Source organism: Esox lucius, chromosome 20, assembly GCF_011004845.1.
Source record: "Esox lucius isolate fEsoLuc1 chromosome 20, fEsoLuc1.pri, whole genome shotgun sequence".
NCBI lineage: Eukaryota > Metazoa > Chordata > Actinopteri > Esociformes > Esocidae > Esox > Esox lucius.
The window spans coordinates 32985927-33000886 of record NC_047588.1 but is presented as its reverse complement, the minus strand read 5'-3'; the positions used below and the strand labels follow the sequence as shown (position 1 = coordinate 33000886).

Sequence of the window (14960 nt, the reverse complement as noted above, 5' to 3'; positions counted from 1 at the left end):
ATCTCATGAGGCATTAAGCAAATAAGGTTGACTGAAGTGCAAAACCAGAAAATACTTGTACTTGAAAATGGTCGAACTCTGAACCAAACGTGCTGTAAATGTTTAATGGTTCATCTGATTTGGATAAAAATTCCCTCAAATGTATAGCTGACAGTCCGAATTTAATCATAGAATCATTTAAAAGCTGATGATCTGGAACCCAGAGCCAAATTAACCAAAGAGGTGTGTTCAAATTCTGTTTTATTACATAACCACATGGTAAAGTGTCTAAGGTAGGGTCGGCCAATTGATAATGATGGGTCCTAAGGCCTGCTTTAAACCCACACCAGCCTGAACAGCCCTGAGATTGTCAGAAAAGATTTCAAAAAGCATGGTCCTCGTGAGGAAAAGGCATGGTACCCTATAGTTTGGAGTCAGATCCTTGGTTCATGAAGCACTTTGGTGTGGCTTGACCATAAGATTCACAGGGCCAGGGTGGTTCAGATAAGTAAACACATCCAATGCCATTTGTTTAAGGCCATGATGTCTAGGAGGACAATTCTAAATACATTATTTGAGGTGCCGGAAGCCATTGAAGGTCTAGATGGCGGCGATGCGGGAAGGTTTAACCGTTTGTACCCCTGCAACACCATTTGAATGAGCTGTTAAGTATTAATTGAGTCAGCAGGCTTTTATCATGAGTTCTAAGATAGCGTCTTAGAGATGTTCGTCGGGTGAACATTTTTATTTGACATTAAAGACAAATGTGGGCGTTAAAGAAGACTACAGGGTTGACATTCACACCCAGGTTAGCGACAACGGACCTCGTATAAGGCAGGGCAGATTCTGCTTATCAACCTGTCAGCACAGCTTCCGTCTTGCTGATGTTGACTTGGAGGAAGTTGTTATGCATCCAAGATTTTAAATTAACCAAAGTGGGAACTATTAGATTAGTAAAAAAAAAATGTAGGTTTGGTACGTCACTGTGTTAAGTTACCTTACAAAGCATTAGCCATATGTCAAGTCTGTTGACTTCTTTGCCGGCCCACAGGAGGTCGCCAACACGCAAACAATGTGAGGATCCGATGTATCATCCTCCTGGCATCGCGCTGGCGGTTGCTACTGGCATAGTTTGCGCTAGAGGAGGGAGTCCTGATACCCCTACGCCACAAGTCCAGCGATCCCGTCTGCAGGACACCCTGCTTCAGTACCTTGCGTGCCTGCCCTTGGATACTGCAGCACCTCTAATTTCTACGCAATTTACATTATTCTGAACGACAGAATAATACCTGGAAAATACTTAAGCACAGGACGAGGGTTACTGGATTTAAATTGCAGTGCGTGCGACGTTTAGTGTCTATTTCTTGGAGCCGGGATTGGACAACGTATGGAGAGGTGCAACCGTAATTGAGGGAGCAGAGCAGGACTCGCTGCTTGCTGCGGAAAACCTGTCGGCTCAGGGGATTGGATGTATTGTTGTGTCGAGCAGTCGTGCGCGGGTTTACGCGTCATAGCAAAGGATTTCGCCGGACAGAGCGCATCTAGTTTTTGATACTCGACTTCTAAAAAACATATTGCATGGATACAACATCATGGCTGTGTTTGTATGCAGGGTACAGTTCTTAGATGACACTGATCCATTCAACAGCACCAATTTTCCTGAGCCAACCAGGCCCCCTCAGTACACCTTCAGGGAAGATATCCCCCTTATCAATCAAATTGCTGGAGTCCACAGGCTTCTCAAAGCCCCGCACAAGGTATGGACAGTGTTGTTTGGGTTGATTGGTTTGGGCAAATCTGTTCGTATGTAATGTTTTCCCTCTATTTTTTTGCACGAAATTGTAACTAAATCGGGTTGTTTTGACATCTGCTGTTTATCAATATTGAAGTCATAGAATGATGATGTCAGTATTAATGATTCCACAATAATTCAGTGGTAATTGGTTGCAGTCCCATAGCCCGAACTAAAAACAATGGCTTATAAACGTCAACATGGTTATTTAACATTGTTCAGTTTTACAGGTGCATGAAGTTAGTTTGGCCCATTAGAAAAGTAGATTTCATTTATGTAACAGCCAAGGCATTCTGAAATGAGGGGTGTATCAAATCACACATTTAAGAACCAACTATAACCAAAGAGAGTGTTAATGTGTTTCAGGATGGGTACGCAGTGATTTGGGTAGACTACACCATACACTCTGGGTTATGAATCACCACCCCCATGGCACTGACTACATGTAATGCATTGCTCAGTGGCTTTAATACTTTCCTCTAATCAGGATTGAGGCAACCCTTTAATGACTGTATAGTAAACATCCTCTTGATTGATGCTACCGGGGTTTGGAGAACAAGACATCACCATCACTGGCTCGACACTCAAGTGAGACCACGTCCAGAATGTAAATATTCTATGACCACAATGCCAGATGGCCATTTTTAGGAGCACTGATAGTTCAAAGTTTGAAGTTGTGTTGTTCGCACACTCGTTTCAGCAGCTGTGAATGCACGGGTAGCTAGACGCTTGTGTGTGGTTCCAAAGCCGGTTAAAAAAAGTAACTGACATAAAACAAAAAATAGAAAGCAAATGCAGATTTTACAGTCAAACCTAAAAACATTTGAGTAAACAGGATATAAATGGAAAGTGACGGATGTTCACAGTGTACTGTTCAAGGGACAGCAGTGTGAACTAAGGGAGACAGGGAGGGAGGGAGGGAGGGTGGCAGGCAGGGAGGCAGGCAGGGTGGCAGGCAGGCAGGGTGGCAGGCAGGCAGGCAGGCAGGGTGGCAGGCAGGGAGCGAGGCAGGCAGGCAGGCTGGCTGACAAAGAGGCAGACAGGGAGGCAGGCAGACAGGCAGGCAGGGAGGGAGGCAGACAGACAGGGAGGCAGGCAGGCAAAGAGGCAGCCAGGGAGGCAGGCAGGCAAAGAGGCAGACAGGGAGGCAGGCAGGCACGGAGGGAGGCAGGCAAAGAGGCAGACAGGGAGGCATGCAGGGAGGGAGGCAGGCAGAGAGGCAGACAGGATGGGAGACAGGGAGGCAGGCAGGGAGTGAAGGAGGGAGGGAGGCAAGGAGGCAGGCTGGGAGGGAGGCAGCATGTCTCCGGTAGTGTCTTGGGTTGACTTCACCACCACCTGAAGAGCTGTAGGTTTGTGTGTGAAGCAAAGTTACTCTACCAGGAAGTGAGGCATATGTAGAAGTGAGTGTCCTCTGGAAAACACCACCCGGGAAGTAGCGTGGTATTAACCTAGGTCTGGAGGAGGGCTGCTTGGATGGATCTGCTATGTTTTGCTAATGGCACCCTACTCCCTTAAGAGCACTACATTTGACAGTATTCCGTAAGGTGTTCAGCTGTCCAATATAATGTCATAGGTCAACAGTAGTCCATATTTGACACAGACCTGAACTGAGAACTAGACTGCCCCGCCATGGCCTCGCTCAGGGGGACCAGCAGCTGTGAGCATTAAATGGGACTCTCTTTTTGACTGTCAGCTTTCACTGACTTAAACATTAATAATATTCTTGTTGCCCTGTGACTTGGATTTCCTAAACAGTAAACCTAACGTCAACTGACCTGATATATTTACCACAACTCTATGTCTAACTGGGTGACTCTGTAAGTTGGTATTATTGCGGGCTTTTGGTGAAAAGTTAATCAATCAAACAAGCAGTAAAGCAAACACATCAAACAGTAATCTCTAAAAAGGAGTTTCATGTTGTGGTTCTTTGCCCAATTTTTGACTTGACAACTCAGATTTCTTGGTTCCATTGGTCTCACTATTGTTCATACAGACTGATATTTAGACACTGCCGATAATTGTGATTAACTACTTAGTCTTTGAAAGTGTACTCACAATGCTTTCTGGTGCCAAGAGTCTCATGTGACTGTGACATCATAGGTGAAGCATCTTGCCTTGTGTTAGTGTCTCTGTGTCAAGTATGCTGAATAATTTCCTGCCTCGTTTGATTAGTAGGCATGTTGACTTGTTGTCTCCAGCGTAGTCTTGAAACAAGACTACTTTTCCATTTCAATGTCAATTCTCATCTTTGCTGGACTTCTTTTTTTCCATTCCCCTTCAGCTTCAATCTAGATTTTATTTTGGACACCTCAGTGGTCCTGCATCTGGCCACTCCTGGCTGTTGTCTGTCTTCATTTATCCCCAGTTATTTGAGGTGGCGATATGTTCATAGATATCCATTGTTTTGTCTGGTCTGGTCCAATAGTTGGCCTGCACTCATATCATTGTATTGCCAGTTTCAAACAGATCAAAGACATTGGGCTCTCCTTCTCAATACCTTGTGGTTACAGGATTTCTGCATTCTTTTAGAAACCCCTAACAGTGACAATTGATGTCAACCAGATGCTTAAATATTCTCTGACGAGGATTCTGAGGATCCCTCCCTTTCCAGTTCAGCTGTACTTCCTAGTGCTGATCGGTTCATTAATTTGTGTCTGAACACATTGTCAGAGGGCCTCAGGCTCCAACCATGAAATTTAAACAGTGAAGAGGAGAAGAGGCCTTCAACGTTGGAGATCAAAGAACTGGCCTTTTTTGTATTCATCTCAGCCCTGTTGAAGTCATGCAGGTCCCCCAGTACAAAGTTAATTTGGGCTCTTTCTTCATTCTGTCAGATGAATGGGCCTTTTCAGTGGGTTTGAGTGGAGCTGCTATATTGTAAGTCATGGAACCCTCAGAATGTCGTGGAACGCTGTAAAAGCCTGGTTTTCATTCTGAAACCCATTCCACTCCGCATTGACCAACAGGATGGCATGGGAAATCTCTCCTGGCGCGCTCTGAGGGAAAAGAGGAGAGGGTGACAGAAAGAAAAACACAAACAAACACAGGCTGCCTGTATGTGTTTTGGTCTCCACACTCCATTGGGCTGCATCCCCTCTTGCACCAGCCTCAATTGACTGCAGTAGCAGAAGGCCTGTGGGACCACAACAAACCAGGGATGCCTTGCCTGTGAACTCAGGTCACTGGTGTATAAATGGTGAGCTTCAACCGGCTACCCTGAGAGAGTAGGAAGCAGGCGGATAGAATAAGGGTCAGACTTTAAGGGGCAGACTTTAAGGGGCAGACTTTAAGGGGCAGACCTCAGTCTTAATATCTGTGTTGAAACTTGGAAGCATCTCTGACTACATTGTTTTCAGCGGGTTGTGGTCAATAATATTACTTCAGAGACCTAGCAAAGTCTGCCCGTAGCTCGGAGGACATACAGGTCAGACTGGTGTAAATTGGGGAGAGATGGAGAAGGATGGGGAGAGGTGGAGATGACTGGGGCGAGGTGGCAAGGGCTGGGGAGAGGTGGAGAAGGCTAGGGAGAGGTGGAGAAGTCTGGGGAGAAATGGCAAGGGCTGGGGAGGGGTGGAGAAGGATGGGGAGAGGTGGAGAAGGCTGGGGAGAGGTGGAGAAGGCTGGGGAGAGGTGGAGAAGGCTGGGGAGAGGTGGAGAAGGCTGGAGAGGGGTAGGGAGAGGTGGAGAGGGCTGGGGAGAGGTGGGGAAGGCTGGGGAGAGGTGGAGAGGGCTGGGGAGAGATGGAGAGGGCTGGGAAGAGGTGGAGAAGGCTGGGGAGAGGTGGAGAGGGCTGGGGAGAGGTGGAGAGGGCTGGGAAGAGGTGGAGAAGGCTGGGGAGAGGTGAAGGCTGGAGAGAGGTGGAGAGGGCTGGGGCGAGGTGGAGAGGGCTGGGGCGAGGGGGAGAGGGCTGGGGCGAGGTGGAGAGGCCCGTCTGAAGATGCCATCTGGGCCCTGCAGCTGCCTGGGTCTTCTCTTCACTGACATCAGGTTGTGATCAGCTCAAACACACGATCTGGGTCATATTCCGCGTGTCTTGCATTTAGAATCTCTTTGTGTACAGTTACAAAAATAACAGTGAAAACGTATTGTGAAGTCTAGCCTTCAAATGGTTCTCAGCATCCTCATTACAGTTTGTAGCTAGCAGGGAGTCTATTTTTGGCCTGACTCAGGCTTTCGTCTCACCAGTCAGTCCTGAATGATTTATTGTCCTTTTTGGATGACTAGGCAAACTGTAAATAGACACAGTGATCATGCAGTATGTCATGCTACCTCATGGATCACTGCCAAGGTCCTATGCAGACATTCTGAACCGGTTGTTGGAGAACAGTTGCAGTTCAAGTCAACAATTAGATGCTGGATTTTCACGGCCCCATGAACACATTTTTACGAATATAAAAAGTTCAAATAAACATAGTTATATTTCCCCCCCCCTTTTTCTGGTCTTGTACCTGGGCAATTTAATTGGAATGACCAGGTACAAGACCAGAACCGTTGTATCAGCTTCAACATGGAGAAAAGCAGAGCAGGCCACTTTTTTTTTTCTTTTTTTTTTACAAATTCACTTTTTGCAAAGCTTGTCTTCCTGCAAATGATTCCAGAGAAATTACAGGCCCATAATGAGAAGGTATGCTAAATGCTGTAAAATATAGGTTTGTCCTTCATGACTGTGGCTGCACTTTGGATTTCTGTTTCACATTGTTATGTAGAGTTGAGGTTTGGCCTGTCAGTCTCAAAGCTTCTCTGTGTGCTGGAGCAGAGAGCTCCACATTCACGCAGGCCTACTCGGGCTCCCGGTACAGGCTCATCCCTTTTCATGCTTGACAGAAGCTGAAGACTTCTGCTGTGGTCACTCTCAGGGGTATAGTGTATAATGAGCATGCTAATTCCACTGTCCTGGGAGACTGTCCTATGTGCTGATGTACTCTAGATGTAGGGTCATCAGGTTCCAATGGAAACCCTCAAGTAAAGGACACCCCCAATTATAAAATGTCATCTCCAAAATTATTATTATTATTATTTTAAAATTAGCTCCACAAATAAATAGTGTAAATATACGTTGACTCAGTACTGATCATTCAGTTATTTCTAAACCTCCAAACCTGGGGTATTTTATCAGCCTCTGTGGCCTCAAAATTGCAGCGCCGGGAAGAAGAAATTGAGGGTGAGATTGCATTTTGAATGGGAAAATTGTACGCTCTTTATTTTTAGCTGTCACCGCCTAACTACCCGCGTCTCTGACCGGCGGACCGCCACTGCGGTGGGAGGGAGAGGCCGAGCCTCCGTGTGTGACTGAGCCACATCGGTGGTTACTTCACCGGACCCTTGGACCACAGGGCCTAGTTGAGTCAAAATCCCGTGCCGGCCGACCGACGATACTGCATTTAATCTGTGAGCACTGTTCCTGGATTAAGTGCCATTTCTGTGGACCACTTCAGGCATTTCTGGCCTGGATACTTGTACTGTAATCTGTAATCCAGCAAGCCTATTATATAAGGGGAGTATAGGAAATGCGACAAGACACTGTGTGTGTGTGTGGTGTGTGTCTGTGTTTAGGGGGTTGGTTACCGGGATGGCTTGCCTCTCTGTCTGTTGTAGCTGAACAGGTGTAGTAACTTCTATGTAGTAATGCATTTCTTGGATTCACAATTCTTACTGGTTACTGCCTTGAATTCTGCATTGTGTTTTGCCCTATTTTATTAATTCAAGTGAATGCCTGTAGACAGTTTATTATCTGTGTTTGGACCAAATACTGTTGTATTACTGCCAGTGGACAATGTCCTGCATGTGACTGAGGTGATCAGCTTGTGTACCCTGTCCAATGTCCTATAACTGGTGCTAGTGGGCTTTTGTTTCAGTGGTTACCCAGCAGGCATCTCTTCAATGCAGGCCTGCTCAATATAGTGGGCCTAACTTTGGCCTGAGTGGAACGTCTGGATATCCTGTCAGTGTCTAATCTGTCCTGTAAGCTTCTGAAACTCTCTCTCTCTCTCTCTCTCTCTCTCTCTCCCTCTCTCTCTCGGTTGTCTCCTTTCACTCTCTTTTGCTCTTCTCTTCGTCTCTCCCTCTTTTTCTCCACACCCATCTGTCTCTCTGATTTGCTGTAAGAACATCTGAAATCCTGTCAGACATGTCACTGCTCTTCAAGTTGTCTGTTTCCCCTAAAGGTATTCAACTGTGTCTGTCTGCCCTTAACAGACCATGCAGGTGTGCTGCCTGCAATATTTCTGTTGTATATTCCACCTTTAAGAACTTGGCACTTATTATATTGCCAATAACACAAAGTTTTAGTCAGTGAGTGAGTGTGTTATCCTAGCTAACCACATGTTTTGTTTCACTTCTCCATCTTGACACAGTCCTTGGGCGCCGCAGTACAGCCAAAGACAAACATGAGTGGCTGAACAGATCAAAGCTGCCTCCATAATGTCTTTCACAGTTAGCAACCTCCCTTTCCCCTCCATACATGTTTAATTACGTTACAGTAATTCAAGGGGAGGAAATGGAACGACATCAGAGCTAGCACAAATCACAGTTGTAATTTCAAAAACAGTTGGTGTTGGTATTTTTTTAAATTGTGACATTGGTTGTTTCTCTTCAACAGTGTTTGTTTTTCGCCATTTTTGACAAACTACACCCGTTAAAGTCCTCTCATCTTTTGCCATGTATTGTCTTATCTGTCTCAGTTGCCTGCTGGGTAAGCATTGAGACAAAAACTACTGGGGCAGTGGCAGAATGAAAGAGGCAATTCGTTCCTTCTGCAGAGGTTTATTTATTTGCTCGCAACAGCAGACATAAGAACCCCTAGAAAGCCCAGACAGCCTCTTCTCCTCTGTCAGTGTGATGTGTTTGTCCCTCCAGCACAGTTGGTTTTTTTAACCTGTCCTTCCTTGTCTACTGGAGGTCAGCTTCTGTCCTGTGGTGTTAACCCGTTGAGGTTATGAATTTAAACAGCAGGTTCATCGCTGACAGACTGCTGGGCTGTAGTGGGATTAAACTGTAGGTAGTGTTACAGTCAGAGGCTGTGGTTGGATTACACCGTAGCTAAGGTTACAGTCTGAGGCTGTGGTTGGATTACACCGTAGCTAGGGTTACAGTCTGAGGCTGTGGTTGGATTACACCGTAGCTAGGGTTACAGTCTGAGGCTGTGGTTGGATTACACCGTAGCTAGGGTTACAGTTGGAGGCTGTGGTTGGATTACCCTGTAGCTAGGGTTACAGTCTCAGGCTGTGGTTGGATTACCCCATAGCTAGGGTTACAGTTGGAGGCTGTGGTTGGATTACCCTGTAGCTAGGGTTACAGTCTGAGGCTGTAGTTGAATTACACTGTAGCTAGGGTTACAGTCTGAGGCTGTAGTTGAATTACACTGTAGCTAGGGTTACAGTTGGAGGCTGTGGTTGGATTACACCGTAGCTAGCATTACAGTCTGAGGCTGTGGTATGATTACACTGTAGCTAGGGTTACAGTCCTTAGCTGTATGCCGATTTCACTGTTGCTTGGGTTACAGTCTGAGGCTGTGGTATGATTCCACTGTAGCTACTGCAGGGTTACTGTCTGAGGCTGTAGTGGAATTACATTATAGCTAGGGTTACATTCTGAGCCTGTGTTGGGCTGGTTGATGGAGTGGAGCTGTATGGTGTACAGGTGGAGGGAGGGGAAGTTGAATCAGCACAGGTGGAGGGAGTAGACGTGGTGGGAGGTGGAGGGGAGGAAGAGCGTGGGAGGGAGGGATTAGCAGGTCATCTAAATCTGCTTCTCTTTCTTCTGTCAGTCCTCTCTTGCATTGGTTGCTTTCCAAATAGCACCTAGTTCCAGAATGCGTCTGGAGATGCACTATGAGGGGGATTGGATGCTATTTTAGACATAGGCCTTGACACTGCATGAGGTGCTGCTGCTGACAGCGGTCAGTGAACACTCCCTCACTGCCAATCGACACTGGAGGATTGCTTCAAAACACCTGGCTAGGCTGTGATCCAATACTTAAAAAAGGCTTCCTATTCTTGTTTCGTTAAGGGGCTGTAATTGCAGATCGACCAGTAATTGCATAGCCTAAACATAGCAAGGTCACCTAGTGGCTTATTGGTGTTAGAACACTTGGACCAGTCCAGCCAATTCGGGTACTTTAAAAGGAGGGATGAAGGATGCATTAATATAGTCTTCAGATAGGGGCTTAATTAGCTCATGGCCTGTTATTCCCTGAAACTTGAAATGTTATGATGTTGTCAACAGTATGGAAGCATTGAAGGGATATTTTTCATAGAACAAGCATACCTCTGTATTTTCAGAGTGATGCAAGTCATAATTGAATTAGGGGTGGATGGATGGAATAACAGGAGAGGTTAGCAGACCTTACTCCATTACCTCACTCATACTTTAGCTATGAACTGATACATCCATCCAGCAAACGTTGAAGGGAATCCCAGCAAGCTCCCATTGTCTACGGACGGCCAGGTTTTGGGGTTAGCGTTGGGGTAATCAAGGGTTTGCCGTAGTCTTTTTACATTTGTGATGCACGGTGTAGTCAAACCAGCGGTATACCCTAGTACGCCATAAATCGACCTGCTACAAAGTTACAGGCAAATATACTGGCACCATTGCATTACTTCTTGTAAACCGAGTTAGAATTGAAATATTACTTTGGTCTCGACATCTGGGCATTAGATTTTTACCAGGGCAAATTATTGGCTCCCTGAAGCTGGTACTTGGTTGCACAGCCCTTGGCCAACATATCTGCCAACTTATCTTTTACTGAACAGTCACCTTTGCCAAAAGCTATTCGACCAGCACTAGCTCCAGGGTGTCCCTAGTGTCCAAGGATTTTGTCTGTATTTACTAAATAAACATTATAAAATTGTCAGTTATGCAGTGTGGTAAATACAATTACCGGTGACTAAAAATGCAATATTTTTGAGGAGAAACAGTGAGTTATTGTGCAGGTTGGTCTATGTAGTTGGCTTCAATGCTAGACTTGTTTTACTCAGCTATACAACAAGTGTTTGGGCTGTGATAAGAATGGACCTCTGAGTAGTGACTCATTGTCTTGAAAGCATCCATGACCACTGTCATTATTATGTTGTCTTAATTGCGTAATCTCTTTTTCCTCCCATGTAGCTTGATGACTGCGCCCTTCAGCTTTCCCAAAATGGAAACTACCTGGATTTGGAATCCACCCTGGCAGAACAGAAAGATGAACTCGAGGGCTTTCAGGGGGAAGGAGGGTGAGAAACAACACACTCCCTTTTAATAATGTTCAGTACGAGAATCCAACATTGTTTTGGCAGCTTCTGTGTTCTACTGTAAGTAGCGGGATTATATTAGGATAAAAAGCTGTTTCAACTATCGTTCCTAATTGCTGATCTTATCCTTATCCCGCCTTTTACAGGTGTCTTTTTGAGGAACAAAAATAAATTAGTAATCTAACAAAATTGTGTGTGCAGTGCACACAAGCTTTTAAGCCTTGTACAGGCTGCCCTATTATACTTAAATTATATAGGTTAGAAAGGTTGGTCATATATTCTCGGCACTTCAAAAGACCAGGCTGGGAGTGAGTCCAGAGTGGTTCTGATTGACAACACAACTGGCAATACATTACAGGTGCATGCATCACGAGCCAAGCCACAGTGGTCCAAGAATACTCTCTCATGTTCCTTTCTGCAGATTAAATGAGCTGTTATGAACTATAAAACTAAATTTAAACCATTTATTATAAAAGAGTGGCTTAAGTCTGTTGTACATGGTGCTGGTGCTGTATTGTAGTTATTAGAAAGCAGAGAGAGATAGAGAGAGAAAATATTCATAGGTATGACTCCAGCTAGCCGGTCTATACAATGTGATCATTGTTTTCAGGAAGAGAATCAAGCGTATTCTTTCTTTAAGTCCGTTGCCTGGGGGATGGGTAATCATTTCCTGCTCCCTATATTCCCCCAGTCTAATTTGATTCTATACAGTGATCATCTGGGTCTCAATGATACCCGTTCTTGTTCAGGTTGACTGACTGAAATGATCCCTGTCCCTGGCCTCCCGCCGTTTCGCCCGATTGAGCCGCCCCACCCTTAAGCTGCTCTCCAAAGGCGGGGTGGGAGGAGGTAGGGGGCTGAAGAAACAAGTCCTCACATCAGATGTTTTTTTTTTACTCCCTTCCATAGTTCTTGTCCCATCCAATTACAGGTCATCGCAAAAACATCCCATCAGATTTGGGAGATTTGATGTTCTCAGTGGACACACACGTACTGCTCATATACACACGGACTGCTCATATACACACACACTGCTCATATACACACACATTGCTCATATACACACACACTGCTCATATACACACACACTGCTCATATACACACGGACTGCTCATATACACACACACTGCTCTTGCGACTGTCTCTTCGTGTTGTCTGGGTTAACTCCTGTGGGGCCACAGTTACTCAGCTTGTCGACCCCCGTTAGCTGTTCTGGCGACCTCCAATAGCTGTGCTGACGAACCCCGTTAGCTGTGCTGGCGACCTCAGTAAGGCGTGCGGGCGACCTTGTTAGCTGTGCTGGCGACCTCAGTTAGCTGTGCTGGCAACCTCCGTTAGCTGTGCTGGCAAACTCCGTTAGCTGTACTGGCAAACTCCGTTAGCTGTGCTGGCGACCTCAGTAAGCTGTGCTGGCGCCCTCCGTTAGCTGTGCTGGCGATCTCCGTCAGCTGTGCATGGTGACCAAGCCGGCTCAAGGAGTCGCGAAGCCATGGGAAAATCCCACCTGACAATGTGTGGCTGCTTCCCGGAAAGATGCTGGCCAGTTTTGCTTTGCTCACATGTGGCTTCGCAGCCACTCATCAGTTAGGAGCACAGTCAAGGCTCAAACTACTGTGGAGGTCAGCTTGGTGTCGTGAAGGAGCGTCCTGGTCTGTTGTGCTACCTTGGTGACTCAGACCGCCTTCACTTCCTCTACTGCCAAGTGCTCACTAGTTCAGGGAATGAGGCCGATCCTCTGATGCAACTACAAGGGATTTGAACCGTAAAACCCAAAGCCTTGTCATTCATCTCAGTCAGTCCGAGACTGTCTGACATAGGCCAGATTTCTGCCTGTAGACCAAACTCATGCTGAACCTTTCTCTGACAAACGCTCTGACCTTAAAGATGGCTTGATACAGTATCAGGCAAGGTTCGAGAGACACTGATGCAGAACAGTTCACTTGCCATTCCTTCAGTGCTCTCCGGCTAGGCATGTTCAAAGCCCTAGGTGCTGCTAACACTTATCAAGGTTAAGGGATAAGATTGGCCGGTGGGTGGTTTTACAACCCTACAGAAACTTCATGACATTCCCGCCTCCTCAACACACGTCACAACAAACAGGTGGGCTGTCTTCCCAACACCCTTCAGTGAGTGGCGCACTATTCCGCTTGTTAGGAAAGCGGGGATGACACCTGAATGACCTGAGAAGAGTGGGCATGACTGGCATGGGTAATCACTTCCTCGTCTCAGGAATGTTTCCACCCAGAGTGCTAATCCTGTCCTTGGGAATGGTTTGAAGTGAGCATTTAGAACAAATGCAAATGTTTTATGTGAGAAGTAGTTATAGAAAATAATTGAATCCCCCTGTGCCCCGTAATGATCAATCCACCCAAGCTCCACCGTGGTTTCTGCAATCGCTACAGTTTGTTGGTCCATTATTGTCTGAGTTGACTCCTTAGGTTTGAAGCCCTCTTCTTTGTGTTTTCTTTTGTAGCTTTCTGCTTTTAAAATATTGTTTTTAAAGCAGGTTGGCTAAAACCAATCTGTGACCACAGCACATGCTAAGAATGTTTTTTTGTAGCACAACCTCTCTGAGATAAAGCTGGTATATGATTAGGATTCATACATTTCTTCAGTATACAATGTATTTATTGTAAATGTGTGTTGTTGTAGAGTCACAACTTTGTGTCAATTAAAGAAATACAAATATGAACATATATTTAAGCTATATATTAATTTGACAGAGATAATAAACTGCCCATTGACACAGCAGTCGGACGGATGAGCTCGCTTCCAAATTACACAGGTGACCTAACTGTTACCGATATCATGAACTCTGACAGGCTAGGTAGACTTATATAGATATACATAGAGCTCTATACTGTACAGGAGTTATGCTCATGTACTGCAGATGGGAATTTTCTGAATTTTTAGGTTTCAGATGCATCTTTACTTCTCACTTAAAACATTGTTTTGGATTCAAATCTTTATGTCACTGCACTCTATTTAAATCCTCACTTAAATGAGCATGATGCATTTCCTGATTAGAATATAATAGCAACCACAAGTCTGCCACAGACAGTACCTTTGTAACCTTTGGTTTTCACTGAGTCTGCAGTGATCCCACTAACCTTATTTTGTTGTTGCACTCATTGGTTACACATTAGCATGGGCTCTGCAATGGACAATGCAGTTTGAACGTGTCTTAGCATGTAATGCAATATATTCTGGATAACGTCTCTGAACTAAATATTATAAAAGTGTTTACAACGACAAAACGGATGCAAACATAGATTCATGGACCTGTGGAATGAATAAAAAGATGTTCACATTCCACCCAGAAATCTGTGGATGTCAGACCGGCCGGCAGTTGGCATGGCAGTTCCTGGTCGGCCAGACCACAAGCATCTACGGATTTATTTGTGTTACTTGGAATTCAGGCTATTCACTGGGCTTGGTGTTTCCATTGGACCCCAGGCAGGTCTCTGGTTTCCTAGTTTCATCAGAAATCATTGGGAGACTTATGGAAGTCTGCTGAGAGCCTTCTGAGATGAAAGTGGTCCACTTCTCTCGTCAAACAGAGGGGCTGCCAGGGGCATTGAGTGCCAACTCTTTCTGTCTGCTGTGGATATGTGCCATTTGTCTGGGAGGGGGGTCCCAAGAGATTTGTGGTGGTTGAGAGGTGTCTGGGCGTTATTTGTAGTAGCGGGGTAATTCAGCCTGTTGGCTTTTTATGGTGTGGATGTTCCCAAGTTCACAAGCCCCTGCTGTTTCCTGGTGTTGAATCTCATTATTATTGGGGCAGTAAAAAGGTGTGATGAGGAATTTCACCTTTACTTTCTCCATTTTTTTATTATCTTTCTCAGTTTCTATTGTTCTAGGTGACTATTCATTTAGTTTTACTATTCATTGACTTCAAAAGTGATATTACCTATTTACTGTCTTTTAAGCCAGTAAACAATATGGAATGCATCCCA

The 14960-nt window shown here is 45.4% G+C and overlaps 1 protein-coding gene across 1 annotated transcript in view; it reads left to right on the top strand.

Annotated features, from left to right (window-relative positions):
* Window positions 1-1003: 1003 nt before the first annotated feature.
* fhod3b (formin homology 2 domain containing 3b) overlaps window positions 1004-14960 on the top strand; it is a 139789-nt gene continuing 125832 nt past the window's right edge. The window contains exons 1-2 of the mRNA XM_010884632.4: window positions 1004-1736; window positions 10880-10986. Of these exons, the coding sequence (XP_010882934.2) occupies window positions 1572-1736; window positions 10880-10986 (272 nt within the window). The 5' untranslated portion in view covers window positions 1004-1571. The remainder of the gene's footprint in view (window positions 1737-10879; window positions 10987-14960) is intronic.